The following is a 22639-nucleotide window of genomic DNA, read 5'->3' as shown; positions in this document are numbered from 1 at the left end:
CGTCAGAGCCCAGAGGCTAATACCAGAAATAATTCTGGCCTCCTTGCTCCACGATAATTAATTACGGCCGGTAGGATCGATGGGTGTCCCGAGAGGCAACTAGTGTGTCGAGGCATTATTAAATATCGTATATTCTCGTGGGCCTAATCCCAACCCTTCGGCGAGAAGCAACCATTCCAACGAGGCGAAGGGGCACAGAATGGAGGGCACAAAGAGGTAGAGAAAGAGAGGAAATTCCAAGCGATCGTAAAGTTCACTTTTTGAAAGGAAGATTTAGAGACGTGTTTAACGAGTTATAAGCCGGTATAAATAATGGGCTCGCTCCGTGCAGATTTACCGGCTAGTTCGACTTTATAGCAGCGAAATTTGTAATAAGAATTTATCAGGTTACATAGTAGATTCTAACGAATCATCGTAAGTTAAGCACTTTTCTTTTTTAATTCTCGCAGCATCTCGGAACTGTTGCACGATGCATATTGGTAACGCTAAATCAGGCTACATTTTACACTAAACTAAAATGGTTATCTATAAGGTGGAACGTATACATATATACCAAGTTTCTAGATCTAAGATATCGTTCAAAAACATACTTGTTACAACACTTAGTCTATACTAAAAAATACTGATAAAGTAAACGTGTATAAAATCATAGGAAAATTCTGCCTCTTTTAAACATATTCGTTATAGCAACACTACATACGTAACGAGACAAACAGCAAAGTATACCATTCTAAGTCGAACAGAACTTGGAATATTTCTTTTCCATTGGCATTGGCAGAGCGATTTTGCGATTCTTACGCGAGCCGATACCGGTTTCCTCGGATATCTGTTAGCAACAATGCAATCTGGCCTCGCGCGGCCTCCCGCCAGGACAGCGGTAATTGAATTCTAAATGCGGCTAATTGGGTCACCGGTCGACCCGACGATATAATGCTCCGATATAAAATTAAAATCATCCTTTAGATTCGCGGGTGGTCACCATGGACCGATAAACGCAGCAACGTTCCTTTTTCGTGCATTGAAAATATTTTGCATTATTGTATTATCTTTATACTTGATGGAAACGAAATAGCGAGCTTATAATAAGATAAAGCACCAAGCCGAGGTATCAGTTCCGTCCGACTTGGTTAAGATGTTTTCTATATCATTTGAAAATTGACAAGAAGCGATGTTTCGCTGTTTTTCCGTTTTGTGTCATTTTTGTCTGTTAGCTACTTAGCGATTATCTTCCAACAATCTATATGATATCTCGGTCTATACATTTTTTATCGTAGATACATACGTTTTTAACCTTTCGTTATCGTGTTACACCGTAGAAGTGTCATACAATATATAACTAGTTTGATTATTCTGTGCGATGTTCAAGATTGAATCTAATAAAATCAATAACCCTATCTTATCTTAGCGCAAACAAAGAATTGATTTTAAGCTTCCTACCATTCTCGATATATCTTCAATTAGATGTTACGATTTATCGAAAATTGTAAACTTTAATTACTGATCGATTTCACGATCTCGTTGTATATCGTTTCCATGAAGTATATTTTGTAAATTGTATCATTTCGATACGGATTCAAAGAAATGATCTGTACGCGGTTGAATGGAGGAAAGCCAAGTGTCAAGAGGTTCGTCGATCGATACGTCAACCTCGAAGGTCTCGCTTCCTCTTCGAGTCTTATCTGGCCAGATAAGGAGCAACGCGGTCCCATTGGAAACTGTTCGGTGGCGCTTAACGTCCCATTCGTGAGTTATTGCCCGCCACGGTCGGGTCATTAATAATTCGCTAATATTAAGATTGATTTCGAGCCACGGAAGGCGACGAACACGAACCACCGCCCGATTTCGCGAAACTTTCTCGTGCACGGCAGTCAATCATCCGCCTCGTATATTACGATAAAACCGTGCGACAGTTGCACGATGCCTGACTGGAAACAGGTTGGAAATCCTCGCTCGAGAGGATCGTTACGTCGTTACATTTCGTTTCCCTTTTCCAGTCATCTCGCAACCTTAATGAACGCGTGAGTTACACGCTCGGAAAATTGCACCGTATTTAAGTTCCGTTAATTATCAACACGAATAAACCTTTTTCCACTTACTCGTTCAAAGATAGCCTAAATTTCATTCTCATGAAATTCCTTAACAATTTTCCGCACTTGCAGCCATCGATAGCTGTATCGTCCGAAACATACATAGACGATTTTTAGATTATTCTGTTCGCAATTTTTTTAAATGGCAAAGAAAAGTGTGCAGTATTCTTGTATACGAAATTGGTAATTTCGATTAAACCGGAGGTTACATTAGACCCGTCAGATGAATACCTGACAGCAGAAAATCTGTCGATACTAACGAAATTGTCAATAATACAAATAATTTCTTTGGCGTGACATCTGTCAAGTAACCCGATACGTTTAAAACGCTAGTATTGCTTTTCTTATCGAAATATTCCCTCGAGATATTAAGATTTCTACCATCTTTGATCTATCTGTACTTGAAAATCCAACGAACGACATCTTTGGCGATACTTTTCATCTTCTTTAGGATGCGTATCGGTTAATCATGACTCGATCGTTCCGTGTGTTTAGTCTTCGACAAGGCAGAACCTCTTGAAAATTGAATCTGCGCACGATAGAACGGATTTTCTGTTCGACAAATGTTAGCTGTAGGTTGGCAAAAACGGCGGGACAAAGATCGTATCCCAGGTGAAAATCTGTAGCTAAGGGCAGTCGCGTAACTCGTAAGATCTAACAATAATCCATGGTTTGCCGGGCGAGTCAAGCTACGAGTAAAATCGCGAAGCTTAATGGTGGTAATACCGTCGTGACCGAGCCTTGTATGGCGTTAATAATGCAGCATATTGAGATTGGTTTCGTTGCGAGAACACCGGGCCAGAGCCACAGGGACCTGACCTAGGCATCCGCCCAAGTTATTCGCGCTGCTTTAATAATACACGCTCCACAATGTGCACACCTAATGCAAAGATTACATTCGAGAGTTAGAGTCGCTAGTTTCGCCGAGGATTGCGCTCCTGCGTAATTGCTCGTTCAGAGATGTTTTTCTTCGAGAATAATCCTCTGGTCGGTCAACGCCACGGCGTTTTACCGTCAAACATAGCCATACATTTTCATGGATTTGTCTTTGGCTTTGATCGCTTGCCTCGTAAGCTTTTGAAATAGCTGATCGAGCAATTATTAACTATAGTAATCTGCGATACTGTGCTGACTGTGAAACGTCGAGACGTTACATGTAATTCATACTCGTCCATCTTCGATCTGAACAATCGGAAGCGAAATTAGGATGTAAACGAAATTTCGTTTCAAGCAGAATCTGCCTTTGTCAAATTGAAACGGTAACTCGGTATCGGACAAAGGGTTAATTTTCAACTAGAAATTTTCTAATTTTATTACTGCGAAATTAAAACGAAGTTCATTCCCTGGTCAAAATTACGTCGGTGGACAAATTCTTCGAATTTCTAATTGTATGGGACGAGCGTCTTTAACGGAAAGCTCAAACTGGCGAATCTAAAAGAGATGATATACCGTAAGGCGAAACGGATGTCGTTGGCGTATCGAGGATGTTCGTAGTCGATTGTAGGGAAACGTATCCCTTTTCGAAGGAGATGGGACAACGTTCCTACTGTGCTCCGACCAACCGTGAAGCAATCGATACGGACACGGGACTCTCGTCTAAATTGTTTGGACTACCAAAGTAAACCTCTTGATCTCTCGTGAAATTTAATGGTCGAGAATGTTACTACGAAATTTAAATATTTCGCAATTCGCCTGGTTTAGCCTCGACCATTCAATTCCCAGCTGTGCTGTTTGGCCGCTTGGTGGTTGCAGCTGCATGGAAACGCAAGGGGTGCAACTTTTTGGCAGTAGATTCGAAAATAAAACACGGATATAATGAGTTCGATGAAGAGGGAAGCGTCGGAGAGGACCTACGTGATATCGATTTCGGGGCTCGAAGTGCAATATTCAATGAGGCTCTCACCTTCTTTGTTGGCGCTGCTCTTGATCTCCGTGGCCTTCGGCGCTGCGGATGGTTTCGGAATTGCTGAAATAAAAATTATGCATCTTGAAGGTTCAGCTTCGAAGCTATTTTCCCAATCGTTCAGTCAACTTTAACTTTATTACGAGCCATCGATCGATCACTGAATTTACAAAGATGCCACGAAGAATTTCGCTTGAACAATCGAATTACGGTACTTCAATCTACCTCGAAATTACACGAATTCCCTTTTACGTTCTAGGATGTTTAAAATATTTGTCCATATTTCAAATGACTCAAAATCGACAAATCTATTAATGGTATTACGTAATAAAATAACGAAATCGCATTTGTCTGACCACTAATTCTACTTACAGTGGTATTCTTCTACGAAACCTTTAATTTTCTGCCAACTAGTAACACTAGTAAAAAATACACGGATTAATATTTACTTTTACGTTATTTGAGCATTTACTATTAACAAGTGTCGCTTGAATTGTGAACAAAAGTGTCACTAATCGTACTTCCTACATCTAATTACACAGATATCAAAATATGACACAAAAATATGGATAAGAAAAAAAGGCGGAAGATTTGAAACATCGTTTCAACGATTTTAACGTTCTTCGATTATTTATTTTATTATTATCTTACCATACAATCTGATGGAACCCTCAGTCTCGCCCAGCGAGTTCTTGCTGATACAACGATAGTTGCCGAAGTCACCATCCTGCAGATTTCTTATGGTCAGCCTCATGTACGCCCTGTAACTGTTCTCCATGATGCTGGTGGTATACTTCTCGTTGGACAGTATCATCTCGGCACCAAGGAACCAGTAGCTCATAGCCCGTGGATAAGCTTCCGTGTGGCAGTCGATCGTTACGTTCGTCCCAGCTGGTGCACCGACCAGCTGATTCGGCACGAAGATCATCGGCGAGACTTTAACATTAAACGGAGGAATCGGTTACGATTGGAAACCGAGAAACCTGGTCTACGGTGAATGAATAATCGTCCGCGGTGACGTCCACGGCAACGATTAAGTCGACGTGGATGTTTATGGGGGACTATGCTCGAACCGTTCTACGATTTATCTTCCACGAAATCACTGGCTGTGAATTATACCGAGCTGTTTCAGCGATTATGGTGATCGATAGCCCACAGTTATAAACGGTTGAGAAGCTTAAAGCTTTCGTGGAATATGGATCTTAGGTTGCCAACGTTGAAGTATCAGTGTCGTTAACGAATCTCGCGCTTTAATTTATTTTCCTTCTGCCGCTGAAGTCGATGGACTCGTGGATCCTGAGCGTGGATCGTGAAGTTTGATAATTAAACAACTCTGTTTAGAAAGAATAGGAGAAGAAGGTCTTCAGAGATATTCGATTCGATTTAAAGTTTGATCAATGAAACAAGCAGTAAAATCAGGAGAAGAGAAACAAAGCGGCACCTCTTCAACCTATTCGACACGATACTATCTTTTCTTCTCTATCCTGTTCCCTGCTGTAAATAGAATTGCTCCGGAAGAACTTCTGGATCCGCGAGTCCCGCCAGTTCTCGCGCATCATCAACCCACTAAAAGCAAAGATTCCAGGTGAAAAACTTCCTTCCTTACGAGCGAGTTCTTTTTCCCTTGATCAACCATAAAACGAAAACACCAGGCTACGACGTAATATTCACCATCTTTCTTCGTTCTCCTGGGATTGATCAAATGTAAATACCACGCCGAGTAGATGGGGCACCGCGTAGAAAGTAACCGTGCGACGTTCGCAGTCCAATCCACAGGAATAAACAGGAAACTGGCAGAGAAACTTTGTTGCGGCTGCATGAAACCCCGGATTAGAAACCATGCAGGCCAATCAACGGGGATAAAGTCGAATTGGTCGTTCCGTGGATTGAAACGCGCCAAAGGAAACGAGGACCAAGAATTTTTTCGCCTCAAGCTTCCGACCGATCGAGGATTGCTAACATTCAGAACGTTTGAGCAAGTTATTTGGCGCAACCTCGCCGACAATTTGATTAGAACCGGTGGAAACTAGCTAGTTTAGAGATTAATCTGGAGGATGCAGGTCTCGTAATTCGGTCAGGCTTTCGGCGTCATCGACGACTTCCCAAGCAAATTCGACTCGTCGACCTTTCGACGGGAGTTCGTGTCCGCCGGATACAGACGTTTCGAACGATCGGGCGATTTAACGAGAACCACCGTCGGCAATTAATTACACGAAAGTGCAGCAGATAGGCCGTGTACGTAGGCGTAGACGACGACTGGGGCAAAACTGGTGGCGGAACGAACGAGGTTAACCGTAGACGAATAACATGGAGCTGGCGGCGCAGCAACCATCTCTCGAGGCTGGCCATCGGCGGTATGCATCAGGCTGGCCACAAATCCACAAATTGCCAGCGCTGACCCTAATTAACGCATACTTCTCCCGATTTCCCACCATCGACTCTATCTACGTTCTCCTTTCCTTCGTTTCCGCGCCTTTCCTCTTCATCATCAACGTTCCCGCGAATTGTTGCTCTCAGTGAAATTAATCCAACGGACGCGCGCTGTCGATAAATCGCTCCAATGTATTTCCAATCTTCGACAAGATTGAATGTTCGGGATTATGTAAATTTACGCCGGTTTATGAAGGATTGTGTTAGAGAATAGTAGCAGGCGTTGCTGAAAACTTGACTAGCGTGACGTCACAAACGTTTGTTCTGCAACTGCAGCTTTGATACACGCGAAGTCTCAACTGTTACATTTTTGACGACACACGCTCGCATATCGCAAAGCACGTCACGGCCTTTAGGTTGTGTTTAACGGTCGAAACGCTGAATTCACGTTGTTAGACAAAGCACACGGTTAATTATTGAAATTAAAATCTCCGAGCAAATATTTCGCAACTAACCTTTGCAGCCTTCGATTTAAATTGCCTCGATGTTCTTCCATCTACGATACGTATGTTATTTGCCTCTTCTTCGATCTGTAGACGATCGCAGTCAATAATCGAGACTGGAAGATTCGCATTCCTTCCACTGGCTAACTCCGAAGCGACGAAAAGCGAAGAACATGGAGAAAATATGTTTCGTTTCTGAATGTCTAAAAACACGCGAGACTCGGAACAAAGGAAACATTGCGAAGCAGGTTTACTCTTCCATAGGATGAACTTTGTTGTCTTCAAAAGGATTTTCTGCTTCAGCAGCATCTTAATTATCGAAACTAGGAATGTAGCCATTAATTACCAGGGGCTAGGCGTACTTTGTTAGTTCGTGTTTCCAGTTATCGCGTAATCGAGCAACAAAACTAATCGGATTCTCGCTGGTATTTTACCTTCGACTTCTTCCCACTAACACGAGATTAAAGAACAGTTATGTTGTACCAACCCGTTGAATCTACCATCTTCTATAATTTCCTCGAATAGATTTAAGATTCGAATGTACGTACGATAATTTTTGTTTCTTCTTCGTTTCACGAGGAATTGAAATTAGGTCACGAGAGAAGATGGCGAACGAATGGAAGGAAAACGCGGCCAGAGGACGCCGCGAATCTATTTTTCTGTCACTTTGGTCTGTCCAAGGTTGGTTAGAATTTGTATAATGCCTCCCAGGAGGCTTCGAAGAGCATTAAGCGAGACGATCGCGGGACTTTTGTAATCCAGCAAGGACACCTCAGATCCCGCGCGTTGATCGAATATCTTTTTCCGTGGTCCCACCCCGGTAATCCCAGATAACCGTTTCACCCCTCATTTTTCACTGGACGCAAAAAAGCCCATTCTCCAGTGCGATCAGCTCTTTTATCACCTCCTCCTATTGGAATGATTATTTCTACCACCGACGCGAACCATGCAATACTCTCGATTTACGCTTCTTTACACTTGAAAGAACAGGATTTGTATGTATCGCGAGCCTAATGGTACAAGCCAAGTTAGAACAATTATCTTCGCTATTGATTTATTTTCACGCGCGCAGTAACCTGCTGGCAATTATCCAGTTAAATCCAGTTGGAAATAAATCAACTGCATATTTGACAACTTTTCGAACTCGGTTACCTCGAGAACGAGATATCCATTTTCTTATTCTGGATTTTCGTTTTATTTGGAACCGAAGAATTTGCATTTCGCTTCGCTCGTACCATGAATTTAGCCACCTCGGTGACAAGACGTCGTCGCGATCGTTTGGTAAATCCGCGACATGGCTTTGTTACGTATATGGAAAATGTCGCGCAAACAGCCTGTTTCGACCAATCGATGTACAAAGACGGGAAACTTTCGCGAGAGACAAACAACGCCGACTCTAGACAATGACATCTCTGTTGGCAAGATGAATATCTAAGATGGAGAATCTTTTGCGATCGCAACGCAAACCGAGATTATCTCGTGCATTTGAATAAAATATGTCTCCCCTAAGCACTCAAAGCAGCCAGCCAACTCTGCCCCACGTTCTCGTTCCCCTTTTGCCACACGCTTTCGAACAAAGCGGGCGCAAGTGGCGCTAGTAGAATACGCGAAACGGAAATCCCTCCGATACAATCTGGATTAAGGGGGAGGAAGTGTATTCTCTTGATGTTTCTGGATGGCCAGTCGACCAGGAATAAATTCTTCGCAAGAGGTGGGAAGGGTATTGCAGTCCTTAGTCCCGGGAGGGAGACTGTTTCTTCCAAAGAGAAGCAAAATTACTGGTTGTAATTGTGCTTGCCACTGATTCATGAAACGATAAAACAACCCTATCGCTCGAAAAACTACGCAAACGTGATAACAATGACGCACTTTAAGGGCCGTCGGCGGTATTTAGCATGTTGCTATTGTACGTCCGAACGATTTATGGAAGGTACTTCTTGAAGTTCGGCCGTGCAGATGGGCGAGAGCAGAAATTACATTGGACTATGTTGACACGCAAGATCACGGCCTCTCTGCTTGGTGATTCCTAGCAACAGCAATTGCTTAATATCCCTTTTTCTCTGTTCCGAGCGTTAAAGTAGATCGAAATTAAAATTGTATTGGCATGTCCATTAATTGAAAGATAATTTAAAAGATAATTTTAATATTCGTCAAATAATTAATAAGCGATACGTGCAATCTGCGTGTCGATTGTCGCTGTTCCGACCATAACAATTCTTTGGCACGTGAGGCTGTCGCAATGGCAAAGGAATAGAAGTATCGTCTACAGGAACACGAATATTCTTTCTAGAAGAGTGGATCGCAAAACGAGAAAGAGGATCCTTCCCGATAACGCGCGTATTCCGACTGATCTGCCCAACTGAATCAAAATCTCTGACAATTATTGCGATGAAAATTTTCGCGAACTTCGAATCGTTAATGCACCCTTAATTTCCTGATTCGAGATACCGAAGCAGGACTAGAAATCGAGCAGAGACGGATCTCGAGAGGACTGGTGAGAATTATTCAAACGCGTCACGGCAAGCAGAAGGCACAGGGAAACAAAAGTGCTGGAGCGGCGGAGTTTCGTGAGCAGAGAGCCGGAAGCCGGCTGTTTTCTCGTCGGTCTAAATAAAATATGTCTGCACCTTTCTAAATATTCAAAGGACAGCGCCTGGCTGTCCTGCGGCCTCTCTCTTCCTCTCGTTTGGTTGTTGGAACGCGTACGCACACAAAGCCGGCGTCAAGTGACACGAACGAATGGAACGAATAAAAGGGAAAAATGACCAGCAGCGACGGGACGCTGCGCTCGCTCCCGTCGACCTACCCTGGTATTTCCCTCGAGTTTTCCTAACGGCGCATCTGCTCGCCCTCTTCTTCCCTTCTTTCTCGTTGGATCGTCGACGTCGACGTCGGTGCGTTGCCTACGCCGGAGCACGATGCAATTCGCGAAATGAAATTCAAACAATACCGTGTCGAAGCATCTTTTCTCCAACTTCCCTCTCGGGTACTTGATTATGGGATTTCTGCGGTGAACGTTTCGAGTATCATTAGCCTCGATCATTCTTTATATCGCTTTCGTTTCGCATTGATTCGGTTTCTTTTAGCCAATTGTCTCGTTGCATCGAGAAGGATTTGCGTCGGATGATATCGTTCCATTTCGGACGAAAGTTAATTTCAGTTCGAATCTTCGCTGCAATTTTTTTTTAGCGCAAAGTTCTCCGCGGTCGAATTTTCTTAAAGTTTGCGAGGAGATCGTCGAGAGAAAATGCCCTCGCAGGGGAAACGTAACGCGCTAAAATTTCAAGCCAATTACGAAAATCCAGACTCGCTAGTCCTTTCCGGGTAAAACTTTTTTTAAACAGCGAAAAATATTGTTCGTACTGATTATTCATAACATCAACATAGGTTCTCTGATGTTTTCGTAAGACCACAAGCCAATCGAAGCCAACCGTGCCAAGAAGAATCGTTTGACGTTTAATCAGTTGATAATTTATAAAGTCCAATGTCGCGTGTAAGTGTACGAGAGTGAACGGGTTAAATATGAATTATGTACACTTTCAATATTATGATTTTGACATTATACAAGCTAATATTAATTATTAAATCGCATCGTTGAATAATTAAAATTCATTTAAACAGATATAGTAAAATGATAAACAAAATCAGCTAGATATAACATTGCCGATGAATATAACGATTTTACGGACTTGCATTCTTTCGTCAATCAATTTCTACGAAATTCCACTTTCCTCTACGAGTAAATAAATATTCCCAAGTAACTAAATCGAAAAGAAACCTAAGGAAAGGCAAACCAACGGAGCTGAAACTCGACGCTCCTCTATTTTATCATTTGCCAGCGTTCGTTAATGATAACCGAGCATCTTGTTTTTCTTATTGAACCGAGTATCTCTGACAGAGAAATCCTTTTCAACTCGCCAAAGCAAATAGAACGGGTAACAAGAGATTAAAAACGCGGTGGTTGACTTAGATACGCGTAACACGATGAACGAACGCACACACACACGGTGTATCCCTTCGCTGTATCTTCAAATCCACTCACATTCGACGTCCACGGTGATCCTTTTGCTGACTGTTGGTGGTACGCCATTGGTCGCGATGCACAGATACGCGCCCATTTCATTGCGCGTGATCCTCGTCAAGTTTAATTGTTCGCCATCGTACAGAGACACTGAAACCAAAAGCAGAAATTGATTCAGCCCGGTCGCCCGTGCAAATATAGCGTGTAGCGCCCGGAACAAACAGTCGCGTTCGACATAAACGTATAAACAGGATTCTCCGAAGAGAAAACCGGCATGGTTTTATCGACGAAACTTTCTCGGTTAAATGAAACCCTTTTTCCAGAGCGGGTTGTAAAAAAAGAAAGAGAACAAGTGGTTGTGTGTGTGTGTTTGAGAGAGAGAGAGAGAGGGGGGGGGGAGAGGGAGGGAGGGAAGGAGAGAGAGAGAGAGAGAGAGAGAGAGAGAATTGGAAGTAAACAAAAAAGAGGAAGAGGTAGGAAAAAGCGAACCAGCGAACCCACTGGAACACGCATCAATCTACCGAGCGAGTTTTTCTGTCCTTTTTATTATTCCTGACGTCATCGTTTGTCTTCCCTTTATCGATTTCACCGACCCTTAAAAGAGAAACTTTTTGAGAGACGTTTAATTTCTTTTTACGAATGCAGTCTGTTGCGATTCATAGAAATGACCACTGTTTTCTATTCCACATAATCCTCGGTTGGTATCCTCGATACGAATGATTCACGACAATTGACAATGATTCGGTCAAATTACTTAATTTTACTGTATCATGTTAATTTTACTGTATCAAGTTACATTATATTTTAATTTACATTAATTAGCTTATCCTCGTCGATCTTTCTTGTGTTATTGAATAATAATTACGAAATGAGAAAGAATCATTGTTTTGAATGTTGTTTCAAACACAAACGTGGAACAGCCTCATCTTTCTGCTAATTTACACGCTAGAGCTTCCATTCCATTTTCTCCTTTTCGCTAAAACGAGCTTTGTAAACGAAGAACAGGAACGTGGTAAACAGGAATGAAACGTTGTAATGTAAAACTTTGTTCCAACGTACAGTCGTAAACAATGGAAGGCACAATCGAAACGTCGAATCTTTGGAACTCGAATCCAGGCGCAAGCGTTCGTGCAACTTGAAACCAATTCATAGTTAATAGAGAAGGGGTCACGATGTCCTGCCAGTCGGATAATTTTTAAGTCATCGTTCGACGAAGCGTTTTCGCGACGACGCGTAAAAAGTTAGCGCGGCGTTAAAAGTTTGGCGGAAAGTGCGGCGGTAAAAGACTACGAAGGGAAAAAGACGGTGAGGCCGGCCTTTACGGGACGAATATCAAAAACTGTCGTTCGCTTCCCAAGTCGTTAAGCCGTCTTTTAGTCCTTCGTATCGTCGTAGAAGCAAAGAAAGAGAGGCAGCGAGAAGAGGACGAAAAAGGGAAAGAAGGAAGTTGCTGTGCGAAATACCGAGCTCCAACGGTTTCGTAAATGAACTGCTTCGCGATTTCGATTTCAAAGGTATTAACACTGAGCGGAGTCAGCTTCCCGAAGGTGTTTCATCGACCACGTACGACCGGTGTTCCGATGTCTTTTAACGATTCTGCGAGTAAAATCTAACTCACATCGAAGAGGGAGAAAAAGCAGAATAGAGAGTAGAAGAAGAAGAAGAAGAAGAAGAGAAGAGGAAGGTAAGAGAAACGAAGGGCAGAAAGAGAGAATAAACCGCGAAAGAACGATACTAGGTCACGAGGAACTGCCGCGTCGTGGCAAAAGGCTCGTAATTATTATTATTATCATTATCATCGCAGCTGCGAGAAAATGGATCGTTCTTTTTTTCCCTTGCGCTCCCCGTGGAAGACAAAACGGCGTCCCGTTCATTAGCCTGACACAGGCGTCGCGTCGTTAGGTTAACGCCGCGTTCGCGAAGTGTCGTTTCACGCAAAAATTATGATATTGATGATAAAATTTAATTGCGTTCGAGGAACGGAAATTAGCTTCGTTTTGTAAATATATATTTATACCGGTGCAGTGACTCTAATTAACGAGCTCTTTGTTCGGGCCGATGCGTATTCATTAAAGGAAGAGAAATCTCACGAGGATGAACCGGATATAGCTTGACTTCTTTCCCTTGAACTCGGATCATCGATTATGCGGATTTTAGAATTTGCATGAAAAATATTTTATCATAAGCGCGGGGAAAAGATACGAGCAAAAATTGCAAAGGAACGAATGCCAGAAGTAATTAATGAAATTACTCCGGCAAAGTTTGAACGACTGTTTCGGAGAAACCGAAAAGTCTGCGGATACGGTTGTGATTGTTTAATTCATATCGCTGTTGGAAAAAGTTGCAACCAGGTAATTCTCGACTGCTTAACTAGGGTGAACCGACGGTTCTTTGAACTAGGTACCGGTATCTCACCACTTCCTTCGTACTTTTTTCGATTCACAAGGGTAAAGAGATTGTACTTTTCCGTCTTTAAACATCAAATATTATTAAAATATGCGGCCTCGTTTTCTCGCTTCCGGTCTCGTTGACGCGATGGGAAAACCCTGGGAAAAATATTTCCACAGGGATTAAGAGCAAGTCCTCTGGTACGTCTTTGGCTTCTTACGACATCTATCCGTGAAAATAATTAATGAGAGCGCCGGTGAAAGTCGATAAATTAGAAAGAAGACGGTCCTTTTTACGACCATCCGACAATATCTAACCTCTTCAACGCGACTTGTTAACGTTCATAAATCTCTATCGGGTTCCTCTCGATTTTACATAAACTCGATTTCATTCCCTACGAAAATTTCCCCATGTATTTTTTATCATTTTCGAGCGTTTCCCCTCCTTTCTAAATCCACTCTCGATTCTTGAAAATAAGCAAACAATTTTCAGGGGCGCGCTCGGCTTTTTCATTCGCGTTCGTATAATCGCGCGCGCATGTTTTTCTTGGAAACGTTACTTCATCCAATCGGCGGCGCTCTTTGGAAAACAATCACGAGCCACGAGAATCCCTGAGCGGACAGATGAAATCCCGCGGCAGCCGCGCAGCGAATCAGCAATCTCCTCTTTTCACGGTGCGTTCATAAATCTTTACGCGGGTTTATTCCGGCTTTACTCGCCTCCTAGTCGCGATTAACCCACCGGCCATTAGTGCGTCGGCGGATGGCAATGTTTCTTTCACGAGACACATGCGCTGCCAAACTGTCTTTCCGCGTGTACGACAGACCGGCGACACTCGTCGCAACGCTTGCGTCCGCCAAGGCATCCGATCGATACCGACGAATAATTGAGAGGAACCAGAATTTCCCTGCTTCCGGCTGTCGGCCTCTGCCCCGCGAGATAATTCGCTCCACGATTCGTCCTTTTCTCTCTATTTTCCTGTGATTCGTACGGTTATTCTTCGATCTCGAATTCTCATATTTCGAATATAATAATGGAGAGACGGTATGATTAGCGAGAAAGATATACGTATTGAGGTCGTAAACTAAAGAGTTAAGTGATGACATCGATCGATTAGCTGCACCTAGAGCCGTACGTACTTTACACGCACGCAAGCACTCGTGTCAGCTTTTTTGAAATTAATTCTTCTTGTCGTTAGTGGCTCGACGAAGTTTCAGAATACAAGACAGAATTGGATTATAAACGTTCCATTTTACGAAGAGCTCGATCTTTAAATAATATAGTGATGGATATACTAATTCCTTTCTTTTTTTAGACGTAAAGGAAGACGTATCGTCTTAAGCGAAATTCCACATCCGTATGTTTGCCGGAACACCTTAGATTCAAAGGCAAACTTCAACTCGTGACCTGATTTTACGATCTCGTTACGCCGCTTTTTGCTGACTATAATGAACGTTTCTTCGGTTACGGTCAACGAATAAAAATATTCAGACATATTGTTGGACAACTGGTTTATCGGACATTAGAGTAGAAGGGTACGCGCGACAATCGTTTGTCCTTCTATCGGAACGATATCGACTTCCTATACAAGTTTATTTCACTATCGCTTCATTCTCTATTAATGTATTCGTCTATTGGTAGCAGAAGAGTGTTTAGGGAGTAGCGCCTGGTTCAAAGCCGAGAGAGATGCAAATCGATACATCGAGCCAGGCGGTTGCTAATAGCCATTTCGAAAGAAGAGTTTCATTGAAATTTTTATGCTGCATAACGGCCAGCGACAAGCAGAAACTTCATTATCGGGGGCTGTGCTGGTGTGTCGTGCGAAAGAATATCGTTGGAACTTGTTTCAGGGCTCGTTTTAACATCGTTTTTTCCAAAGTAATGCAATTTCTCTCCGATGGAATGCAATACCGAACGACGAACGAGCGTGGAACGAAAATTGCTAACAAAGATTAATTTTTACTCCTACTTCATTTCCCTCTCGTTCCGTAATATTTTTGTAATTCTCCCATTCCATAATTTTATGAAGCAACTTTCGTTCGAGATACTCGTAACACGATAAACCGTTCAGAAGTTGCGACCGCAGAAAATTTCTCTAAACGATTCATCGTGTCGCGTCTGACCATAGACGGTCCCATTCTACTTTCGCCCGAAAACTATCTGGGCTCGAAGGCAGCGAGCACATCTCGACCGATTTACACCGGGCGCTAGTAAAATTTGATTAAGCGATTAATTATTCGATTCCCGGTTTAATTAAACGTCCCTGTCGTCTTTGTTCCACGCCTCTTTAATTTCATTTATCGCCCTGACGAGATGAAAGGGGAAAGAGGCGGCATTCTTTTTTCTCCGTGCTTTTTCTCTGCCAGTTGGCACGGTAGGCGCGAAAAAACGAATGTAATCGCGAGAAAAGCCCATGGTTTAAAGGTGTCGCGGTTTTCAACGAACAAATGGCCCGGAGGGGCTGCAAACAGCGTTACAAACCGCGCGTACGCGAACGCCACGTGTTAGAACATACGAAACCGCCGCACGGCCGCCTATCGCCCCAAAACTTAGGGGAATGACTCGCCGCGAAATGGTTAGGCCAGCCGGTCATGAATTTGTATGAAGCTTTAGAGAGGCTCCGGATGCCCCGAAGCGTGGCTTCGCGGATGTTTGAGTAGAAATTCCAGCCTTTTATGATCCACACCGACTATGCGAGCCACGGACGAGAATTTCGTGAGAAACTGCTCGAAAAACGAGACAGCTGGGTGTGTCACGAGCGGAGACTTTAAGTGGCGGACGCTGACGATCGCGATGAATTTGTCCGCGCTGAAATTGCGAACATTGCGAAACCGTTTCGACATCTAACGCGATAGGATTTGATTTAAACGGTGCTTGCGCTTTGGTGGCCCGAATGATTCACTTTGGAGCGAGAGGCGTGTGATAACATGTAACGGGCGACGCATCGCTTAATATCTACTCTTTCTTATCGCACGGTTAATGTTTTTTCTTACAATTTTTCTGCCTTATCAATTTTTAAACGACCGAAGTTAAAATTTGAAGATAGATAGCAGCGCAATTGTCTTCGACGATTGTGATATCATATGATAAAAGGCACGGAGTTGGAACGAACGATCGTAGCCGACGTAACGGAAGGTAAAAACGGGCAAACTAGTTAACGTGTAAAATTATAGGCAAACGGGGATTAAACAAACAGCAAACGAAAGAGTAATGGAATATCGACGTGGCTTATTTACCTGGCAATATCGTATATACTAAATCAACATCATAAGCGTCTAGCGAGGGCCGGTGAATTTCGGTCGTATCGGCAAATATTGATTATTCTGCCTGTTAACGTTCACGCAACCGATAACAATTCGGATTTCTCTGACGTCGTGGCCACGCGAATATATCTGGGGTCAAGAGACAATATTAACCGTCGCTTGGGATCTATGCAACAGGATATTTTTTATTCCTCTTCCTCTCTCTCTCTCTTTCTCTCTCTCTCTCTCTTTCTGTGCTCCTGTATCTCATCAGATCTTCGGATTGTAGTTCGATCATTCGACGATATTTCAATAGGCGTTCTGTACACATCGAGTCGCCACGGTACAACTTGGTTTTGCAACATTCATGCGGACCAAAATGGCTGGTTGGCTAATTGGACGGGAAACTGTTCGAACCGGTGCACGTAAACAAATTAACCTCCTTTCGGCCGATAGCGTTTGATCCGTCTGGACGTTCGATGAAAGACGATTCACCGAGGTTTCTCTTCTCTTGCGCTTTGCGTTTTGATGCAGCTTTTTCGCTAGGGAATTTAGTTTCGACAGGGACACTGCGTGGTATAGTGGGTAGGACGATGGCAAACGGAACACTTTCAAATGGCGAACTAGCAAAGGTTCGTCAATCATTACTCGACATTTAATTACGTCGGATGGATGCCGGGACCGAGCGATATTGCGACGCGCGTCGCGACTCTCGGCCGCTATCGATACAATATTGACACGATTTCCATACATCGAAACATCGGTATTTATGTGTAAATACTCGCCAAGCGCAATAAATAGAATGAAGTATAAATATTGCGTGAGCGCCGTTTAATCCTGCGTCGCCCAGTGAAGCGTATATATGTACACGAGTGCCATTCCGGAGAATTGTAACTCTTCATTTTTCAAATGGATCGTTTTCCCGTGGTTCGACACTTGATCAACGCCGAATTTAGATCAAGCTAAAAACACTCCATATCCCCTTCGCCTTGCTTCTTCAAAATCGATACTCGTCTCGTACACTTGTTTAATCAATCATTGTATAGGTCGTATCGTGACAACCATTTTTATATGTCGTAAAACATGCAAATAGATATGCCAACGTCCGAAATAACGGATAACGTTTAACTTTTAACGTTGAAGTGTAAGGAAGAAAAGAAAAGAAAGAAAGAAAGAAAGAAAAAAATAGAGGAAAGAGTTTCATTTACATTAGAATTTAAACGTCGTCTAACGTTAGATAAAATTACATTTCGCAGGCTGGCGGCGTTCATTTTTCTGCGAGGAAGCAGGCAACGCGCCGTTTACTCCCGGCTTCATTAAATACGAACAAACAAAAGTTCTTTTATTCTCTTAATTCACTCTGCAGCTTTCGAGAACCGGCTAGCACAGATGTAAGATAACTGAGCAATTTCTCACACGGTTCGAGTTGGCTTCCTTTCTATTGCACCGTCTGTTACACAAGTCTGCCATATTATAGCGCGTGGGATGGTCAAATGACGATTAGTCTTGACACGATTATAAACCGGTTTCAGTAGTCGTTTGATGGACTTTTGGACGTGTGTATGCGTTCCAAACGCGTTGATGCCTGTATATAGCCTATATATAATGGAAAAGAAAGTCTTGAGAACCAGTATCGCGAATTAGTTTGTCATACTTTTCTTCTCTCCTATGAACGTACAACGATATGTACAGCGGTTCGTGTGTCTGCACGTAGAATGAATTCACCGATATTCGACAAACGTTTAACGAACTTATTCAAATTCAAAGCGTTTGGACATTAAGGAGAATCCAAACAGCGGCAGTTCATTCGATCGAGCACTAACTAAAATTTTCTTTAAACGAACAAACTTTATACAAGTAGAGTTCTATTCTATCTACATGTAAAAATAACGTCGAAAGTTTGCAATAAAATATCTGAGAATCCTGTGACTATGTAGAGACGTGATTCAAGCTACGAATCCTTGAAAATGAATCTTCTATCGACAACGTTTTATTCTAACTTTCCTTCGTATTTTTACACGTAAAATAATCTTTCATCTAGTTGTATAACACGTTCTGCAGCACCGCGTACGAAATCAAATTATCTGCCAACGCTAGAATATCACTCTTACGCGTTTCCTCTCTTTCTAACAATCTAGTCGATTCAATCCGAAAGAATCGCTTCCTAAAATCAAGTAAAGCTTCTATCTTTCAATCCACGTTTTCAGAACGATCTTTCCCTGATCTCTGTCCTCGGCAATGTTCCTAGAACTGAGCCCGATTTCTCGCCACTTTACATTGTGCCCACGTTCGAATGGCCCTGGAGGACCGGTCAATCAACATCCATTGACCCGTGGAAAACCTTTGGAACGGTTGGGTCTCGTTCCGTGAGCCAAAGTCGGAAGAAAAAAAAAGTTGCTCGCGAATTTGCGTGGCGAGTGTGTGCGAGCGAACGATCGAATGGCAGCCCCGATAATGTCGCGTCTCCGCTCGAAGCGGGTTTCGCAGCGTTCTCGATTCGCTGGCGTCGGTAACTTTTAACGAGACTGTAACTCGCTGCGCGCACCAAATTTCATCTCCCCGTTGAACGATATTAGGTATGGGATGTCGCTCGTTATATATCGGCCGGATTTCCATGCCGATGAGCCACGTCAAAGTGATAGTCTGAGGCGATGCAGGACAATCGCGAATACCGTTGCATTTTGTCCACTTGCACGGGCAATTCCAAGTTTCCGCGGGATATCGCTAATTGCCTTGTCAAGGTTACACAGTTACGTTTGCACCGCGTATTTCTTATCTTTTGATATTTCATATTTTGCTCGTATAAATAGACGATGATTTGCCGAGATAGTTTGAGAAGAGTGTAGCTACGTGGGAATTACAACGACTACAAAAGGTGCGTGTGAGCATCATTGTACGTATTATGGTATGTACACACCGATTAATTCGATTCAGTTTAAATTTCGTATCTTTTAGTGGTACTTTCTTTGCTACCTTCGTGCGATCACAGAAATGAAACGTGGAATCTGATGGAAGCAACGCTTCATTGAAAAATAGGGATACAGGAAAAGATACTTTATACAGCGGCTGTAGATGGAAAATTGGCGGTAATTAGAAAATAGGATAATACAAGAGCAAAGATATATCCACTTGTGCATCCAGCCACTAGACTCGCTATGTTAGATCATAGCAACGATCCATCGTATTTTGGATGAAAAACTTTAGAAACTTGTATTTTGAAACTTCTAAATTGCGTTAACCCATCGTGAAAAGCTTGACAAGGTTCACCGAGTAACGTGTCCGGTGCGACGTCCCTTTGCGGACCATCTTTTTCAAAGAGCTTTGAGCTTGAGGTAAATCCACTGGCAATGTGGAGCAAAGTTTCATTGCTGAAAGCGGAATTAACGAAAAAAGTTGGCGGTAGAAGTAGATGATCGTTCGATGACCAAGACAATTTGCCGCGAAAAAGGAACGAGCTGGTACGACTGCGTCTTCGTTCGTCGTTTCGATCAAGCGAGATTTAACGATCGATGGCGAAGAAGACAGTCGATATACATGACGGACAATATTATATTTTCTCCGTGGCTTTTCCATCCAGCGTTGCCTTTTCTTGCCATCTTTCCCTCTTCCTTCTTTCTTTCGCTGTATTTATGACTTCACTTGGCGTGGTGCAGCCGCTACACACGCTTTGGAAGAGCGCAGACCGCTTTAATTAGCAGAAATTAGAGCGGAGAAGAATCCGCAACCAGAAGAAGAAGAAGAAACACAAGAAGAAGAAGAGTAACACCTTTCTTATTTGGAAGCTCCGCCCAGGCGATTCATCCTAGCTGGAAGCTCGAAAGCTTTCGTACTACTTTCAGGTCTTTGCTCGGTTAATCACGAACAACAAAACGTTGACACGGCTTAACGAACGGAACTATCGTCTCCAGTTACCGAGTACGATGGTTTCACCGCTAATTATTTCGTTTCTTTCGAGTTTTCTCAAACGTAATTCACTATCCAGTCAACGAATGTTAACCTTTTTCATATCTTTCCATTTCTCGAGAAATTCTGCTTGTTCTATGAGGATACTGTCAAACTTCTAGCCTCTCTTTCTGTTTATCGAATTGATTAAAGATTTAGGGAGAGAAACTCCTCTAGTCGATCTATTCTAATTCGATCAATATCGAGAAACAGCGATCATCGTTTATTGTTATTCGGTGAAGTTCCTACTTCAAGAAACTGCAGAGAGAATGCAGCTTTCCGTACTGTGAAGGATTGTGCAAGAATCGTGTCCAAGATTCCTATACGGATTCAAGCGAAAGCCTCGAATTCCAGCTACGATCGGATCGGTTCCTACGTAATCTTCCGGATGGATGATTCGGTTCAATCGTGTTTACTTGCACGAGACAGGATGATGTTGAATTTCCGATAATCCAGCGGGACCGACACTGGCTTGTGCCAATGCTACCAAAGTTACGAGCATCTTATCTTCGTGATACGTTCGAGACCTCCTTTTCCATCATTGTACTCTCGTTTGTTTCTTTTTTCCAATTGTAGTTTGTTTCAATGTCGGCTACCTAGTTTCGTTCATCAACGTCGGTCGTTTATTCTATCGGTCGGTCAATGTTAATCGTCCTATCAGTAACAATTTCAGCTGGATCGTCTAGATATTTTAATCTTGAAATACGGTTCGCTGTCAGCGAGGAAGAGAGAATATTCTGATGTTTAATTAAATTATTCGCTAGTATCGATTAACAGTAAATTGCAAGCAACCCGTTTGGATCGTGTTTCCTGAGAGTATCGAGAACAGAGCAGTACCAGTGGCAACGATGCCACGTAAAACGTCATCAGGCTTTTAGGCGAATACAAGTTGCAACCGATAGAGGGACGTTTGACCTCGCACAGCCAAACCACAGCAGCTCCGTCAGCCTAACACAGCGGTTGGTGCACGTGTACGTTACCCGTGGGCTAATGTCTGCGCCACCTGGGACATTCTGACATTCGGATGCTTCGGTGTCCGAGACGCCAGGACTCACGGTTCTTCCCGGAGGACCTCGCTGATCTATAGCACTGAGTGGTTTTAATCCATCTAGTTTTACGATGACAGAGAGTCCACCAGGACTGTCGCAAGTTGGCCAACTTAGCCACGGAATTATCCCACGTAGCGGAACTAGGCTGTGCCACATTAAAGTTTTACCCTCGCTCGTATTACAGGTCCCAAAAATTTTAAACAGCTAAACGGAAGACACGGCCTCCTCCTTCCTCGTACGACCGAGAAAATTTAGCGCAAAATATCAATTCACGTCAACTTTCCCTTTATCTTTTACGAAACTAAACAGCACGAGGAATTAGTCGAGCACCGCTGACACAGGATTCTGTTTAATCTTCCCCGAAAACAGCAACCGAGAACGCCACGCATCTTTAGCATCCAGTGAATATTTCATGGATATGCCATGTGCGCGCATAATTTTCACGTCGCCGCCACTGCATCCCGCTCTGTCCCGCCCCTTGATTATCCCTACTCCTGGCCATTGCGCCACTGGCAGCCGGCCACGTAGCAGTAGCGGCGTAGCACCGCGCTCCTGAGTTGATTAATCTTTACAATATTTAAGAAGCAACCAGCCAGAGAAAAAAGACCTTCCGCCGGAGCTTTGTTTCTCTAGCATTTTCCTTGCAAATTCTGTCTAGTTTATCTGTCGTTCGCATTGGCACGCTTTTTCTCTTTAGCTCTTACTGTGACGAGCCACGTGCACGTATCACGAGCGTATAATCGCGTTATCGTCTATGAAAAAAAATTTTTTTTCGAGAGCTCCGTAAATATTTCGCTTTAATCAGATTTCAGCTTGCACATTTTACAAGGTCAATATGACGGTTTTTATGGAGCGACGTAATGATCAATTTTATAATCGATATTATTGTCAATATTTAACATTCTCGAGATTATGGTACGTCGCCCTCTGGACGATCTCATGTCAATACGATATCGAAAATAATGTTGATCGTCACGCCGGTCCTTTACGATATACCTCACTTCCTCTTTTCTTTCATCGTACAAATTATCGCACGATCGATCCATCGATCCATCTGACAAGTTTGGTAGCCGCGATTTCTTAGATTAGTTATCGGAAGCGGTGTATGCACGAGAGCAACCGGTCGTTATGAAA

The 22639-nt window shown here is 43.0% G+C and overlaps 1 protein-coding gene across 11 annotated transcripts in view; it reads right to left on the bottom strand.

Annotated features, from left to right (window-relative positions):
* Positions 1–22639, bottom strand: part of LOC126919251 (lachesin-like) — a 281367-nt gene that overhangs the window by 37333 nt on the left and 221395 nt on the right. For all 11 annotated transcript variants that reach the window (XM_050728187.1, XM_050728198.1, XM_050728196.1 and 8 more), the window contains 3 exons: positions 10906–11034; positions 4642–4926; positions 3991–4053 (listed from right to left, as the gene is read on the bottom strand). In XM_050728187.1, the coding sequence (XP_050584144.1) occupies positions 3991–4053; positions 4642–4926; positions 10906–11034 (477 nt within the window). The remainder of the gene's footprint in view (positions 1–3990; positions 4054–4641; positions 4927–10905; positions 11035–22639) is intronic.

The sequence above is a fragment of the Bombus affinis genome, chromosome 8, assembly GCF_024516045.1.
Source record: "Bombus affinis isolate iyBomAffi1 chromosome 8, iyBomAffi1.2, whole genome shotgun sequence".
Classification (NCBI taxonomy): domain Eukaryota; kingdom Metazoa; phylum Arthropoda; class Insecta; order Hymenoptera; family Apidae; genus Bombus; species Bombus affinis.
The sequence above is the reverse complement of the archived record's forward strand: the minus strand, read 5'-3'. Positions and strand labels throughout refer to the sequence as shown.